This window comes from Ruditapes philippinarum, unplaced genomic scaffold (genome assembly GCF_026571515.1).
Source record: "Ruditapes philippinarum isolate M1 unplaced genomic scaffold, ASM2657151v2 ctg230_1_1_1_1, whole genome shotgun sequence".
Taxonomy (NCBI): Eukaryota; Metazoa; Mollusca; class Bivalvia; order Venerida; family Veneridae; genus Ruditapes; species Ruditapes philippinarum.
The window spans coordinates 204,711-221,119 of NW_026854709.1; the positions used below are offsets into that span (position 1 = coordinate 204,711).

The following is a 16,409-nucleotide window of genomic DNA, read 5'->3' on the forward strand; positions in this document are numbered from 1 at the left end:
ACGCAAGAATTTGTAAAATAGAAACGAGTGCTCTTTTCCGTGCTCTTGTAGTAACTTCTAAGGAGAAAATTTCTGTTCATAATTCATTTATTTGAATTGTTCATTAACAAAACACTTTGACGCCCTGTAAATTTGATAGTAAAAATCTGAAATGCTAATTATAAATAATTTACGGTAATTAGGTTCTTAGATCGTAATCAAATCTAACAGCCATGTATATATTATATTAAATCCATTGAGTCTCATTACATAGTGCTTTGTTGGTAAATTAGAGAAGTAGGAATATAAACAAAAAAGCATTTTCGTCTGCAAAGATAAAGTTCTGTGTTAAATAACTGAGTCATCTATCGATAATAAAGAAGCAAAACAGTAATATATTTCGCAAAGAACTTGGGCACACTTTAATATTATCTTCTTTACTTAATTAATGACCCTTACTGATTTTAATTAGCTCATCCGATTGTTTTTAACCATCTGGAAAAAGAATAAATTAAAAAAACAAGTTTATGACAAGACTCTGTTAGCGGAACTAGACAATAGGGTTTTAATTTGTTGTAATTTATAAGGTGGCAGAGATCAAAGAAATATAATGAATGAAGATTGATCAAATTAATTAAACAGATGGCTAATAATTACAAGTCATTGAGAATATAACTTATCTCTACGTATTAATGGATATTATATTCTTTGGGTCCGTTTTAAATCTTGTGACTCTGTATAGGAAAATCTAACCGAATTTTAATCAAGTTGCACGATTATCATTTTGAAAGGAATATATGTTCTTAGGGTCAGAACTAGCGTCTATAGAATTGATGCAATATTCTGGCACATCAGACAATATATGTAAGATCTGCATCAAACTTAATATGTATCGGTACCGGCCCATATCAAGTTACTTTGCGATAAGTTTGTTAGCCGAAATTCAATTATCCTGGATTTATTTTGAGGGTTATTTTTTTTTCTTCTCGAGAAGGGTGTGGTTAGGGATATCTTTGTAGCATGTTTTTAGCACGATTAAAAAATACAAAGCGAGAATGCATGCAGCACTATCAAGTAGCTTTTCACGTGCAGAGTGCGTGAAAAAGTTTAGCTCTGGTTCAATGAAAGCTTTGTTTTAGATTTTGACAAAATGCGTCAAATTTCGCGAGAATGATTCATATGAATCTTTGAATGAAACATTTTTATATTTTCAAACTTGTCGAAGTCAACAAAAACGGAGGCAATGTAAACAGCCCGTTATAGGGGACACAGAATATAAATTACAAAGACATTGTACGGAAATTGTCCAGATTACTGCATATTTGGTTGGGATTTTTCATTTACAGATCTGAGGGCATATACTAGTAAATGTTAAATTCCTGAAGTTCTTTCAAAGTATTTTTTAAAATCATTTTTACATAATTTCAAAGAACTTTTATCGTAGAGAAAAAAAACTAAACACAAGGAACATCGCAATGCGATGCAACCAGGTTTTCAGCAAAATATTTCACAGAAGCTTTGTCATGAAGGGGCATTTGTTTTTAATTGAATTTTTAGGAGGAATTATGGCTTTTTTAATATTCCTCAAACAAAAATGATTGAGAAATTTTATTTTGTCTATTCGCCTTTTTCCCCCAAATGTTTTAGAAAGGTAAACAGTACTTTATTTTTGCTTAATTTTTGAAGTTGCGCACTGTAGAAATTGTTCACTATATATACTGTATAAGGAAAAAATATACAAAGGGCCATAATTCGGTCAAATATTATCCAATCACAAAACCCCGACAATATGTGCCAGGCACTTGATAACAAAGCTTCTAAGAAAGTTTGGTCAAAATCCGTTGAGAAATGTAGGAGGTGTTGCGCACAGAAGAAATTGTTCACTATATATTCTGTATAAGGAAAAAATATACAAAGGGCCATAATTCGGTCAAATATTATCCAATCACAAAACCCCGACAATATGTGCCAGGCACTTCATAACAAAGCTTCTAAGAAAGTTTGGTCAAAATCCGTTGAGAAATGTAGGAGGAGTTGCGCACAGAAGAAATTGTTCACTATATATTCTATATAAGGAAAAAAAACCAAGGGCCATAATTAGGTCAAATATATACCAATTGCAAAACCCTGGCAATATGTGTCAGGGCACTTGATGACAAAGCTTCTGAGAAAGTTTGGTCAAAATCCGTTGAGAAATGTAGGAGGAGTTGCGCACAGAAGAAATTGTTCACTATATATTCTGTATAAGGAAAAAAAAACAAAGGGCCATAATTAGGTCAAATATACACCAATTGCAAAACCCTGGCGATATGTGTCAGGGCACTTGATGACAAAGCTTCTGTGAAAGTTTGGTCAAAATCCGTTGAGAAATGTAGGAGGAGTTGCGCACAGAAGGAATTGTTCACTATTCTATATAAGGAAAAAAAACAAAGGGCCATAATCAGGTCAAATATTATCTAATCGCAAAACCCCGACAATATGCGCCAGGGCACTTGATCACAAAGCTTCTGTGAAAGTTTGGTCAAAATCCGTTGATAAATGTAGGAGGAGTGGTGCACAGAAGAAATTGTTCACGACGGCCCGCCCGCCCATCCGCCCGCCCGCACGCCGACATACCTCAATTTAATAACCAGTTTTTTCCTTCGAAAAACCTGGTTAAAAATATTACTCAAAAATGTTTGTCTTAAATACATGTTTGTAGCTGACCTTTATCTTTTGTATCTTCATGTGAAATGAAATTCGTAATCTTCACAAGTTATGAAATTATATATCAGAATATTGTAAAAATATTCATAAAAACACGAAATCTCGCGAGAATATAAATTACGAGATGTCTTGCTCGATTAAATTCAATTTAGCATAAGACAATGATTGAATCTCGGATGGAACATCTTTACGATTCTCTTGTTTGATAGAATATCTTTCAGACATAATTGTTTAAAAAAACATTAACACAGAATGTTAAAGTAAAATAAGGAAATCAAAAATGAAAAAGTCCAGAAATTGCATTTAAATTAATACATTTAAAAATATTTGTTTACGTGACAGGACTGGATATATTCTTTCGAGATTTTTTTATACCATTTGATATTAGGTCTATACCAATAACGTGTGCAAAATTTCAGATCATTCACTCACTCCGTTTTTCCCGAATTATTTTTTTTTATTGAGCAAAATCAACTAAAAATGAAAATCGTTAAAATGCTTGTTACTTAAATTAAACTGTGAGTTACATTAAATATCGATTTCTAAATATAATTCGGGTATATTACCCTTTCATGACTTTGCCTTTTTTGATCTCCCCAGTTGATGTATGTTAGATTTTCAAATTTTAAATTTTAGGTTTTAAGAGGAGCTCCTTTAAACTTTTTTTAGCTACGCTTTCGAAATGTTATACTGTCTGGTACAGGACATTTTGATGTTTTATGAAAATAAAAATGACATACAAATCTGATTTCTATATCAGATGACATCATAGTATTGTAAAGTCAACAAAAAACGTCGAAGAGTTATTTTCATACAATTTTCATACAATACAATTTTCATACAATTTTCATACTTTCATACAAGCTTAAGACCAATCGAACACGTTGAATTAGTTTATCATAAAACAAAGTTCAATCGACTCTTACCACTTAAGAATATATGAGCCGTGTCACGACAAAACCAACATAATGGGTTTGCGACCAGCATGGATCCAGACCAGCCTGCGCATCCGCGCAGTCTGATCAGGATCCATGCTGTCGCTTTCAGATTCTCTACTTGTAATAGGGTTTGTAAGCGAATAGCATGGATCCTGATCAGACTGCGCGGATGCGCAGGCTGGTCTGGATCCATGATGGTCGCAAACCCATTATGTTGGTTTTGTCGTGACGCGGCTCATATCACTTAGTTATAAATATTTTTATCTAGCTCCAGTGGGGTGATAAATTAAACATCCTGTGATAGTCAATGTACTCTAGAAAGATCAATAAGCTATTTAAGAAAACAATAATGAAACTGTATGGGTATCAGAGATAGATACCAGTCAGGGCTAGTGTGTATTATAGTTTCCCATCCCTGTAAAAATAGTAAAGTAAATTCATGATAGATTCACATCTATTTAATGAGTTTGACAGTAAGGATTTCGGCGGATTTCGGTGCATTAAATTCTGACACATTGTCTTGAAACTTGAGAGAGTGGTTAGCACCTCTCAGGGTTAGTTTGAGGTCAAAGAAATATTTTGTCGAATATATACGACAATTTAGGCGATATGTAAAGATAGTGAATTCATTTTGACGTTTTTATTTCTATTTTATGGCGAATGCTTTACTTCCCATGCGCAAAGAAGGGCTGTTTAAAGCTTAACTATGTGATCGGAGGAGAATGTTATTGATAAATTCCGTTGATCCCGTTTAATACCGTGTATTATCAACGAGTCGTATCAGTTTAATAATGTAATCGCACCAAGTTTAAAAAATATTAAATTTGAAGTAAAAAGAGAACAAATATTTAAAGTTAGAGTATTTCAGAAACCCTTAGAAGTCATAAGGATGAGCGCATTTTCTCATAAACCATACTGAAAAAAACTTCCTGGATATTTCTGAAGAGGGTTTCAAGAATATGTAATTTAAAACTAAGATAGTTTAGTCTCTTGACTTAAATCATAATGACTTAAATCATAATGACTTAAATCATAATGACTTAAATCATAATGACTTAAATACGGTATTTGTTATTCTTAAACTTTCTATGTACAGATGCCATGGAAAATGATTTATTTGGAAGATGCAGTATTGAACTATAAGATAAATTTATAACTTTTAAGAAACATTTTTTTGCCAAACTCTACGCCATATGAACTCAAACAATATGAAAAAATAAAGTTTTTATGAAGTATACTTTTAACTTGAAAAATTAGATGTCGGCTGTCTTACGATTGCCCTTTTTAAGACTTGAATTTTACATAATTTAACCTTTACGGAATAAGTTAAGCCACATTTTGTCATTACAAAATGAAGTTTACTATTGACTTAAATAAAAAAAAAGAATAAAACAAAAGTAAAACAAAACCGTTTGTGAATTAAGCAGGTACGTAGCGTTACGGAATGTTGTTATTTAACTTAAGTACTTATTTCACATTTTTGCAGCATAAACTGTAAAAATCCTTAGTTTTAACAATGATTGATTGGCCGAAATTTATAAGCGTTTAGACGTAAAAGGTAATATATACGGTGCGTAAGAATGATAATTCGTCAAAAAACCACAACCGTACAGGACATGATGGTGAGCCAGTGTGAAGATTTTGTAGCCGCAAACACCTCTGCAAAGACGTTATTATAAAATAAAGAGGGGAAATTAGTCTTTAATGTCGGTGTTTAATACCGAAATATGCATAAATTAGCAATATTACATAAATTTTATTATTCAAAGATGGCGTTTATCTGCTTTTATTAAAATGTATTTTATCAACAAAAAAACAGCATGTACTTTGATGGGAACGCCTGCACTACGTTTTCCTTTTACAATAAAATGGTACGCATTTTATCATTTCATTTATTTTTCTTAAAATTATTCATCCTAAATACAATGACAATTGTAGATAATCCTTTAAGGAAATGACAAATGTGTGCTCAAGTAAGTCTGCACGTGTTAAAGACAGTCCCTCCTTTAATTCGAATGATCTTTGCTTTTATGCTAGTATACGGAAATACTCCGTCTCGGTTTTAAAATTGCCGTTTCGTTCCCCGAGTTTGCCATGTTTTTCCGATAAACAGTGTGTACCAAAATATGTAAATTTTCAAATTTAATAAGGCTTTAAGTTTTCAATTTTCGCTTAACCTTTAACAAAAAGTGGCGGTCCGATCAAATTGCTAATCTTTGTAAAATGCCACTAATTAGAGTGCGTTTTCTTGTCCTTTTAGCTACTGTACAAAAGAAGAGATCGTCGGACGTGATACTGCATAAAGATTTTCGCTTTGTTGATGACAAAATGTTGATAGACTGGTATTTTGATTTTTCACACGCATTTAAAAAGTGGGTACCATTCGTAAGTTTATTTTGGGTGAACCATTCAAATCAGTATTTTCGATACAAAGCAATTCCGATTTTGATTTCTAAATAAGACAAGAGTAATACGTACATGAGTAACATTGAAAAATGAAATACAAAATAGTTTTTGATACTTGAAAATTGAAATGAAATTATATAATTTATTAGATAAACTTATGCGAAAGATTCGGAACGAAAAACACTTCGCGTAAAGTCAATTATCTATACTTTGCTATAAAAGTCAATCTCAGTTCGTGTCATATAGTACCTTGGTTTATTAAAGGATATTTTTATTTCTATTTTATTACACTTATCAAAGAAATACAATAACACATGACCAGTCTGTAAATATTACAGGACCGGAGGGAAGATGCTAAATCTGATAAGAACGAACTACAATGGGTCGAAAGGTTTTAAGTACGATTATGTTTTCATAAATAGCCTTTAATGACATGATAAGAAATTTGATAAGCCTGCAACCTTGCCCAATAAAATCTTACTTTACGTATATAGATTCGATGATAAGATTGTAATTTTTCATAAAATAGTATGTATTTTTACTCCAGCGATAAGAACGGCAAGCCTCGTGTTTAAAAAGGCTAAGATTTTCTCACAGTTAGAAAAATCCCTGACAGATATCATGCCTAAGACGTGTTTAAGAAAGTATGAAATATTTAAGGCCTTAATTACACTTTAGCCTTACGTTGGATTTATACTAAATGTTGCGGGGGTATTGTGATTTAATGTTAAATAGCCCGTGCATAACTCGTCAACATGAGATTGAAATAAATCTTATGATTGTGAAAATTAGCAATTTATCTTTAATGTTACACTTTATTTTGATACATCAAAATTATACCGAAAATTAACTTTTGATGTTTCAGTGAATCCATTAAATATAAGAAATGTTTTCAATAGTATTCGGTAACTTTAATTTTAGATGAGATGTTAAATTTGAAAGATTAATGTGTTAATCTTAAGTGTTATTAGTTATTTAGTACTACCTTTAATGATATAGTCATAATCTATAATGATGCAAGATACGTATCGCCTATAGGTGACCTATTAAATGACCCGTGTCACGACAAAACCAACATAATGGGTTTGCGACCAGCATGGATCCAGACCAGCCTGCGCATCCGCGCAGTCTGATCAGGATCCATGCTGTTCGCTATCAGTTTCTCTACTTGTAATAGAGTTGGTAAGCGAACAGCATGGATCCTGATCAGACTGCGCGGATGCGCAGGCTGGTCTGGATCCATGCTGGTCGCAAAGCCATTATGTTGGTGTTGTCATGACACGGCTCAAATGTCTTATTTTCTTTGCAAGACTTCTTCATTTTTCAAATATAATTATACATATCAACACGTTATTTTTGTACATACGGGTAAACGTTTAAAAAGTTATCTTTCAAATTTCGTGCATGAATTAATGCCTTAATTTTTGTATCATTGCGAAATTTATTACAAGATGTATGCATCTTTAATTCCCTGTAAAAATTCGTACAAGTTTATTTATCTAAAATCATTGTCGACTGCTTTATTTTTGTATAAGTGCTCACTGACTATACTCCTGAACGTAACAAAACGCTTGGCTTTCATTTTCCAATATTAAAGGACTAGATTCGCTTATTCGCTATATTTGAGCATAAATATCATATTAATGATATCAAAGTTCAGTAGAAATATTTTTTTGGGTAATCTGCCTTTCTTTTCTTTTTTTGTCAGAATATATATTTTTACAAAGAAGATAAAAATGTTTCCCTCTACAAAAATCGTATTTTTCTTGAGATAGAAATATAGAAACTCGTCTCATAATACCCGGGGGAAATACGCATCCGAAAACTATCATATATTGACAGACGACTGTCATATTATTGATTTCTAACGTATCACAATATTGTTAATAAAATAAACAAAGATTTATCAAGCTTGATATGTATCTTTTACTGCTGTTTGTTATTTCCGCATGAAGATTTTTACACTTAAATGACCGACGGTAAAAACTGGTCACATGTGGGAACGCCAGGTTGTTTCCAATCACACATCTATATTATACCTAATATATTTGACACATTTTTTAGTTCGGTGATTTTGTGGATGTTTGGTCCTTTAAATAATAAATGAAAATGATTTCCCACTGAATATGAATATGTAATTAATCATAATCATAAACTTGATCATACACTCAAGACTGTTTTAAGAGACCAACTTTGGGAATCAAGAAAAAGGTCACATATGACAAGGGGCTTTCTTAAAACATGTATTATATGTTTGTTGCTTTGTCAATGTACAAACAAAAATTCTTCTGCTTCTTCTACGTTTCTTCTGCCAGATGTCAAACCAGAATTTTATACACGTATTTAACGCTTTGTTCCAGGCTTACCTTAAGCCCATCTGTTTTGCACTTTGGATTGGAATGTATTGTACGACAATAAAAGCGGTTACCTCTATCACAAATATACTTTGTTTCTTTTTTTCCACTTGTTATCTTTGCTTATGTTTAATGTAAGCAAAATTCTATCTTGAGTTACATGATTTCTGTTTACTATGTAAATATAGCTTTTACCTAAATACCGTATTTTCGTTCAGCCATTTAAGTATGTAAATATATACTAATGAACAAAACGGCATGCTCTCCATTTGTTCAACACACAAGCTTTAGAATAAAAAACGAAATAAAAGAGTTTTTTTTTCTTTTTTGTTTAAAATTGATGTTTGTAGGTTTACCTTCTTAAATTGTAAGCCTTCGAAAGTAATATAAAGGTGAAAGAGGTTTAACAATGGCATTTTCGATGTAGCAAACAGAACGCTGTAGAAGAATTGTATTTGAGTGTTTGCTCAAAGTTTTAACGTATACAAGACGTAATAAAAATGTGTAGAAGTAACGCTGTGATTTATCATAATAATTAATTAAAATGACGTTTTAAACCCTTTTAAAAAGACTTTAGAGAGTATCCATCATGCTGTCAGATGATAATTTTTTCGTATTTTTTTCTTCATTAGTTGTAGGCGTACCTTTGTGCATGTTTTTTTATATATTGTTTTTTTTAACATCTAGGTTAAACTATCTAGTTTGAAAGACAACAGACAGCAAACGGTGTCCTATGGTGATGACCTTATTCGGGATAATGCGACATTGAGATAATTCGCATATTTTGCTAAAACACAGGTCATTCACATTATTGGCATTTAAGAGCCAATGGACCTAAAGAGAAAAAAATAATGCCAAATGTCAACTAAACGCCCTAAAGGATTAAAACTAGAACGCCTCAACTTTTGATTCTACGATCCGAACAATCCCTTGGGAGGGACCCTGTCAACTGTTATAAATTTCTGTTTGGAAAGACTTAAAACAAAATGAGCTCATATCTAATGTACTTGGACACTGAATTATTTAATGGTACCCGTTAACGGGAAAATAATGACATAAGCGGCCAAACTTTGTATGTTTTCTATGTGTACATTGGTAATTTTGTATATATACTTTGAAACAACAAAGGAATTGAGATGACAGGTCGATGTTTTGTATATCAAATTAGTCAAGAAAGCTTTTTACGAGAAGGTTTTGTCGCCACAGTATCAAAGTGGGCATAAGTATATAAAGAACTTGACCGCCAGCTAAAGTGTGTACGATAACGATTCGGCGAAACACTTGAACATACAACATTATGATTGTATACATGTTATTTCATGTAACCGAGTACAGTACAAATGTAAGATGCCATGCCAATTGTATCTCTTAAAGTTGCATGCGTCCAGATTAGCCAAAACATTTTCAAGAAAGATGAGCCAAAACATTTTCAAGAAAATGAACTCTGAGGAAAATGACCGAGACTTTAAGAAAAATAAAAAATATTCAAGTAAAGATTTACATGTAATTTGCAATGAATAACTGATTTTGAAGAATTTATCATCATATCTCAACCGCGTGACTAACGCATTAATGGCTATTTTTGCATATTTTGACCTTTATTTGGTAATTTACGTGGACTGAAACTGCTGTTTGCAACGTGGATATTACTTTCTTTCTTCTCGTGACAAAACTTTACTTTTTAATACATTTTCAAATTTTCCTGAAAATAAGCAAAAATTCGGAGAGAGGAATGCTGCTTTTATAAGGACGCTGGCCGATTAGTTCCGGAGGTAATATAAAATTCAATGTCATTAGTATGAAATAAATGCCTAACTAAATCCATATCTTTTATCTAAATATTAAATATACATATACTTACAAACGTTTCATGTTGACAAGATCTTGAAATGCATTTTTCTCTATCGTTTCTATTTGATTTTTCATAAGATTTCTGAAACAAAAAATGTACATTTTAAATCAGCACAGTGAATACACATTTATTGGAATTTCCAGCTCAGACTTGATTAATTAAACCATACTGTATGCAATTTAAAATTTTAAACAAACATTATCTCTACCTATTTACAAAATTTCACATATCATGACCCTGGAGATTAGGGACTAGGGGTGGTGGGGGTGAAAGGACATTAGGAGATGCCCGGTTTTACTTGCATTTGATATACACCCTGTATAAAACTGTAAGCAATGAGTATATTGTTTATGGTATTTCTTAACTAGTGATATACGGCGACGTTGTCATTGGGGACCCAAACAACGATAGGAACATATAAATGTAAAATCTATCCAAACCGTTTAAGTAACGAATCCAAATAAAAACCATACAGTACTCTAATTCAAATACCGTATATAATGTATGTCTTACTATGAAAAAAAAGAAGCAATTTACGTAATGCAAAGAAAAAACTATACGTTATAATCGAATTACAGTATCATACTTTAGGTAATTCGTGCCTTCGTTTTATTTTAATTTACAGCTCTCTTTCATCTGTAATTATTTCTCGTCTAAACTGATTATAACATCTTTCTATATCGTCTGAAAATGCTCCTGTGCAATTTGATATGACTGTATTGGTATAAAGTTACTAAAAGTCTTTTTTTTTATTGTTGTCGAAAAAGTCATCATGTTCTAGCCGTGGATGCCGTAGGTAATACTGTTCGGAGCCTGGAGTCATGGTTGTCAGATACCATTGTCAAGTTTACTGTATTGAGTTAAATAGAATATCAAAGTGGAAACAGAAAGACACCATGCATTCACTTTACAATATATCAAAAATGCGTAATATATATATGTTTTGCTCTGTATTTTCACTAGGCTTTTTATTTCTTCTTTCTTCTGAATTTGGAAAGAACGCATTAAATGCAAAAACTCTTTCTGTTGAGACACATTTTCGAATTTGACGAGTCTTCAATATTGAAATTACAGTGACCGAATAAAAACCCCTGCCAATCCCTTAAAGTCCTAAAACAAAACGTTCAAACCATGTTATCTGTCCATCGGAGCAAGTGATTTTATTTTTATAATTTTCAAAACTTTGGGGTTTTACCGCACGCATTGATAGCACAAGTATCCAAACATGGCAAAAATTGTTACAAAAGGGTGTTTAAAATGTAATTTTCACAACCAGCGGTTTCATTTGTTTTAACAATTAGATGTTTAAAACATTTTAAGGTTAGTTAAACATAATTGAAGGCTTTGATGATAACTTTACATGGATACGGTCCCAGGAGTTGTTCGTTTCGAATTTCAACCGAAAACTTCTTTTTTATATATTTTTTTATATATATTTCAACTTCAAGGACAACCGTATGACTTTTTAAAAGTGCATTATTCATAAAGGAAGTAAGGCATCTTTAAATGACAGCACAATTCAGGAAGAACATTGAACCCTATTTGTTATGCATGTTTGTTTTTGGAACATGATGTTTTGTAATTATAACAGATAAAGGCATTATAAAAATGATTCTTTTTTTGTTTGTTTCAAAATCCATTTATCAGAAACGCGCGAACCAAACGACAAGTTACGTCTGCTAACACTATTCACATGACGTAACATGTCTAGCGTTTCCTTCTATCATATTAAGATCAGGTGCCACGATCTTTTATACCCCTTTCATATAACAAGCATTAAAAAAAAAACCTTTTTGCCGTGTAAATCTTCAACGAGATTTTTTGGCGGAAGGATAACTTTTCGTGAATAGAACGGTGAATCATTTTCATGCTATTTATTGAAAAACTGCTTACTGGCTTTATGCCGTCACATATTACGTCAGGAAATGTAATAAAATAAAAAGAAAATCTGGCATGCAGTGTAATTTGAATAGGTCTCCTTAGCAATGAATTTGTAATGATATAATAACCCTTTGTCAAGAAAATATGGCACAGCATCGATGCAAAAACACAAATAATATATAATACCTGGTTTATAATTGGGCTATTTTCTCTCTCTAAAATCATACAAATCTTTTATCAAATAAACGAAATCACACATTTTTTACTAGAACTAGATTTTTTTAACATTTTGGCATAAATAAACATTTGCTAGATTGCCTGGAATTAACACCGGATACGATACGTTTGAACATCTTGTTGTTGTTGTTTTTTTTTACAACTAACAGGTAGATGCACACAATTCCTACAGGTTGAAAAAAAAGAACAGTTTAAACATGTGGCGGTGTGTTATTATTGGCAATCAAACCGTTACTTAAAGATTCTGCAAAGAGATATTCATGACAATTTATACTTCATATGAGTCGCGCCATGACAAAACCAACATAATGGGTTTGCGACCAGCATTGATCCAGACCAGCCTGCGCATCCGCGCAGTCTGATCAGGATCCATGCTGTTCGCTATCAGTTTCTCTACTTGTTATAGATTATGTAAGCGAACAGCATGGATCCTGATCAGACTGCGCGGATGCGCAGGCTGGTCTGGATCCATGCTGGTCGCAAACGCACTATGTTGGTTTTGTCGTGACGCGGCTCATATTCTGATTTGTAGATACTACCAGTTGTTACGACTAAATTGTATGTCTGGAAATTTTATATGTTTTATATGTTGTACAAACTTGGTGTAAAGCAAACTATTTATTCTTAACAAAGCAGAATATTCCAGGACAAAAATTTCGCATTTTACAATAAGTTAAACAACGCCTCAATTCAATTAATATAGTTATACTGACGTCACAAAAGTTAAAGTAACCTGCTAACGTTAAACATGTAACTTTCTTCCGTGACCCAGTTTTTTATACGCTATAGAAACGTTACAAGTCTACTGTCAACTAATAACGCAGTTACCTAAATGATACTAAGGCCCTCACTAGAGTTAATTAAAATAAATATATATAGAATTTTAACCCTAACTAAGAACAGATTTTCTATAACACAACATTCTATTTGGAACTGGCAAGAAAATATACAATGCTGTATAAATAAGTATACTTACAAACTTCGCAATCTACGAAGATTTTTAAAATCTGTTTCTTTGATTTCTGTTATTTCATTACCCTGTAAATCCCTGAAAAGAAAATACAAATATATATATATATATTCATGTATGTTTTTAATAAAATCATCGGATAAATTAATATTCAGGAGCGCTGAAACAATGAACATTCAATATGTTAAGAAACGGTAAAACAATTCAAAGCGCGGGCGTTATTGACGTCACGTTATTTTTTAAGACGTAATACGGTATATTATAAAGGGAACTTTTATATATAAATGTCTAATTGATGATGTGTTTATTTATTTTGAGGAAAGTCTATCAAAATGTTCTCTAATATATTTTGTCTAGCGTGATTCAAAGTTTGATAAAGGCACGTTACGTTATGTTACGTATATAACCCGACGTTAACCGTAATAGTAAACCTGACGTCGATAATATACATATCTTTGCCGTGTATAGAAAAAAAGATATTTACATTACATTTTAATGTACATCAAAATATACAAAATGGATTCAGATAATTTGTATTTTATGGTAAAAAAGTAGAGCTACAAACCAAATTTGGGCACATTAAAATTAAAGGACTTAAACGAAATTACAAGATCTAAATTACCGCGCTCCATAAATTTATGGACATTAAATGTAATATACATGTAGGCCTACTAATGAAATACGAATAACTGAGCCTCTAATATATTCATCTCTTCGCCGCTCAATACTTTGAAGTTTTAGAGGGCTAGCCATTTTTGCATGCAAATTAATGCAAAAATGAAGGACAACAACAACAACTGAGAGGATATGATGTACGGCTATGCACCTTAACTATATTCCTTTGTCGGTCAGAAAATTATCACTCAACATATTATATGCATGTGACACCGCTGCCCCTAAGGCATAGAAAATTATTTCTTTGCCGAAAGTTATCATTAGAAGTATATAAAGACTGTATAAATTGACATAATAATTAGCTCGGATCCTTTTAACACCATATGTCAAAACTTGCTTTATTCATTTCGGCGACATATTTATATACTCAAAAAAGTCTAATTCATATTCTAACTTTAAAGAATTTGACACCTTTAATTTAAATTATATTGACATATTCGAGTAATTTAAGTCAGGAGTTCAAATATTGATACAATTCAGTCTTAAATATCTTTATGTCTTTCATATTGTGTATGTAAAAAATGAAAATAATGATAGTAATGCAGACGAGTTGTCGTGTTTGTTAACTGTGCTATACATTCTTTATCTAAAAATTACGAGATTAAAAACCTGTTCAAATTATTACTAATATTTATGACACGTTATGATGATAAATTTGACGTAAAGTTTGAACGTATTTTTCTCATTCATAATGGTTTTATGGATGAGAATTAAACAGGCCGAGACCTTATTTATCGGTTCCCTAAGCCGGGCATGTAAAAGGGCAAGGGTTGTCTATGGAACGGGACAACTGCCGTATCTATACACTACCCAGAAAATAACAACATATTCTGTTTTGGTTTAAACATATTTATTTAAGCACGATTGCGAAATGAGTTCTTGCATCTTATGTTTATCACTTTTATCACTTTCGAGTCCGCTTCCTGGAACCAACCAGTACTGGTTTCATATGAAGAAACATGGTCGTGACCCGAGTAGGGCTCGAACCTATGATCCCTGGGTTCCTGGTCTCAGACATGGGCAACCGAAATGAGACATACAAAAATGATTTAAAATTATAGCATTCTTTATCAGAAGAAAAAAAAACTTAAAGAAGAAATTTCCAAGTCATCACATGTTTGCATGTAGATTAAGAATATCAATTAATTTCTTTTTTTCATGTGTCATTAAATAATACGTGCCATCTAAATACCTAATACCTCACTCTAAAATGTAATTCTTTAATAATCCAGGTAAATAATAGATAAACTTCTAATTGCGGTTTGTCTAGACTTCATTTCACATACTCAATTTGAGCCGTGTCACGACAAAACCAACATAATGCGTTTGCGACTAGCATGTATCCAGACCAGCCTGCGCATCCACGCGGTCTGATCAGGATCCACGCTGTTCGCTATCAGTTTCTCTACTTGTTATAGAGTTTGTAAGTGAACAGCATGGATCCTGATCAGACTGCGCGGATCCATGCTGGTTGCAAACCCATTATGTTGGTTTTGTCGTGACACGGCTCAATTGCTGCAGTAGACTGCCACTGAAAAATTATCATGATTTTTTTCTCTCAAGTAAAATATAGGTCAAAATTACGTGCATTGTGAATATATATATTTTTCTTCAAATATTTCTTGAAATATATTTCTATAGTTTTAGCCGTCAATGTACAAAAAAATCGTCTGGTAAAATTTGACACTATAAGGTTAAAGATGTTAAATAGCTTTAAATTAGCATAATTTACGCGAATAAGAAGAAGTCAACGCCTTATAAAGTGTTGGTTTTGTTCGATTAAGGACCGCATATAAGTGTTTGATCCGCATTATAATAGACTTGTTGAGATCGCAACTGCATGCTAACAGATTGAAAAGTTTTGATTCGTGCCAGAAAATTATTTCAAACAATTTTGAAAATGTAAACAAAATGTCAAAACTTTGGAGTAGTTGCAATCAACATAGTTTCCTCTTTAATACATATAAGAATAGCAGAAACAAACTATGATGCAATAAAAACGCAATGTTAAATAGTCAAAATTATATCATTTGTTTTTCTTTATAAAAAAAGAGAGAGCTGGAAAGCAAAAACAGCAAGTAAAAAAGCAAGGAAAAAACACAAAACATTTGCATAAATGATGGACGATACTAACATTTAACAAAACATATTTTGTAAATGTTAAAGCTACTGTATTTCTCGAGGTTTTTGCAACGCTAACATTTCAAATGACGAAACGATGAAAATCTACTGGAACGCTGAATGTTACATTTAAAACAACCCGTTATTAAGAACACGTAAAGTAGGTGTTCCAAATTGAACGTCAAATTTTAAAGAGAGTTTTAAGCTAATTCTATGCATTAAGGAATTCGCCCGCTCCAGTGTGTTGTGAACTACACAAGGAAATAACTTGAGCACAGTGAACGTTTATC

The 16,409-nt window shown here is 32.2% G+C and overlaps 1 protein-coding gene across 3 annotated transcripts in view; it reads right to left on the minus strand.

The window, feature by feature from the left end:
* Positions 1-16,409, minus strand: part of LOC132740822 (protein slit-like) — a 97,889-nt gene that overhangs the window by 78,593 nt on the left and 2,887 nt on the right. For all 3 annotated transcript variants that reach the window (XM_060728830.1, XM_060728831.1, XM_060728829.1), the window contains exons 2-3: positions 13,330-13,401; positions 10,245-10,316 (exon numbers count right to left, since the gene is read on the minus strand). In XM_060728830.1, coding sequence (XP_060584813.1) covers positions 10,245-10,316; positions 13,330-13,401 — 144 coding nt within the window. The remainder of the gene's footprint in view (positions 1-10,244; positions 10,317-13,329; positions 13,402-16,409) is intronic.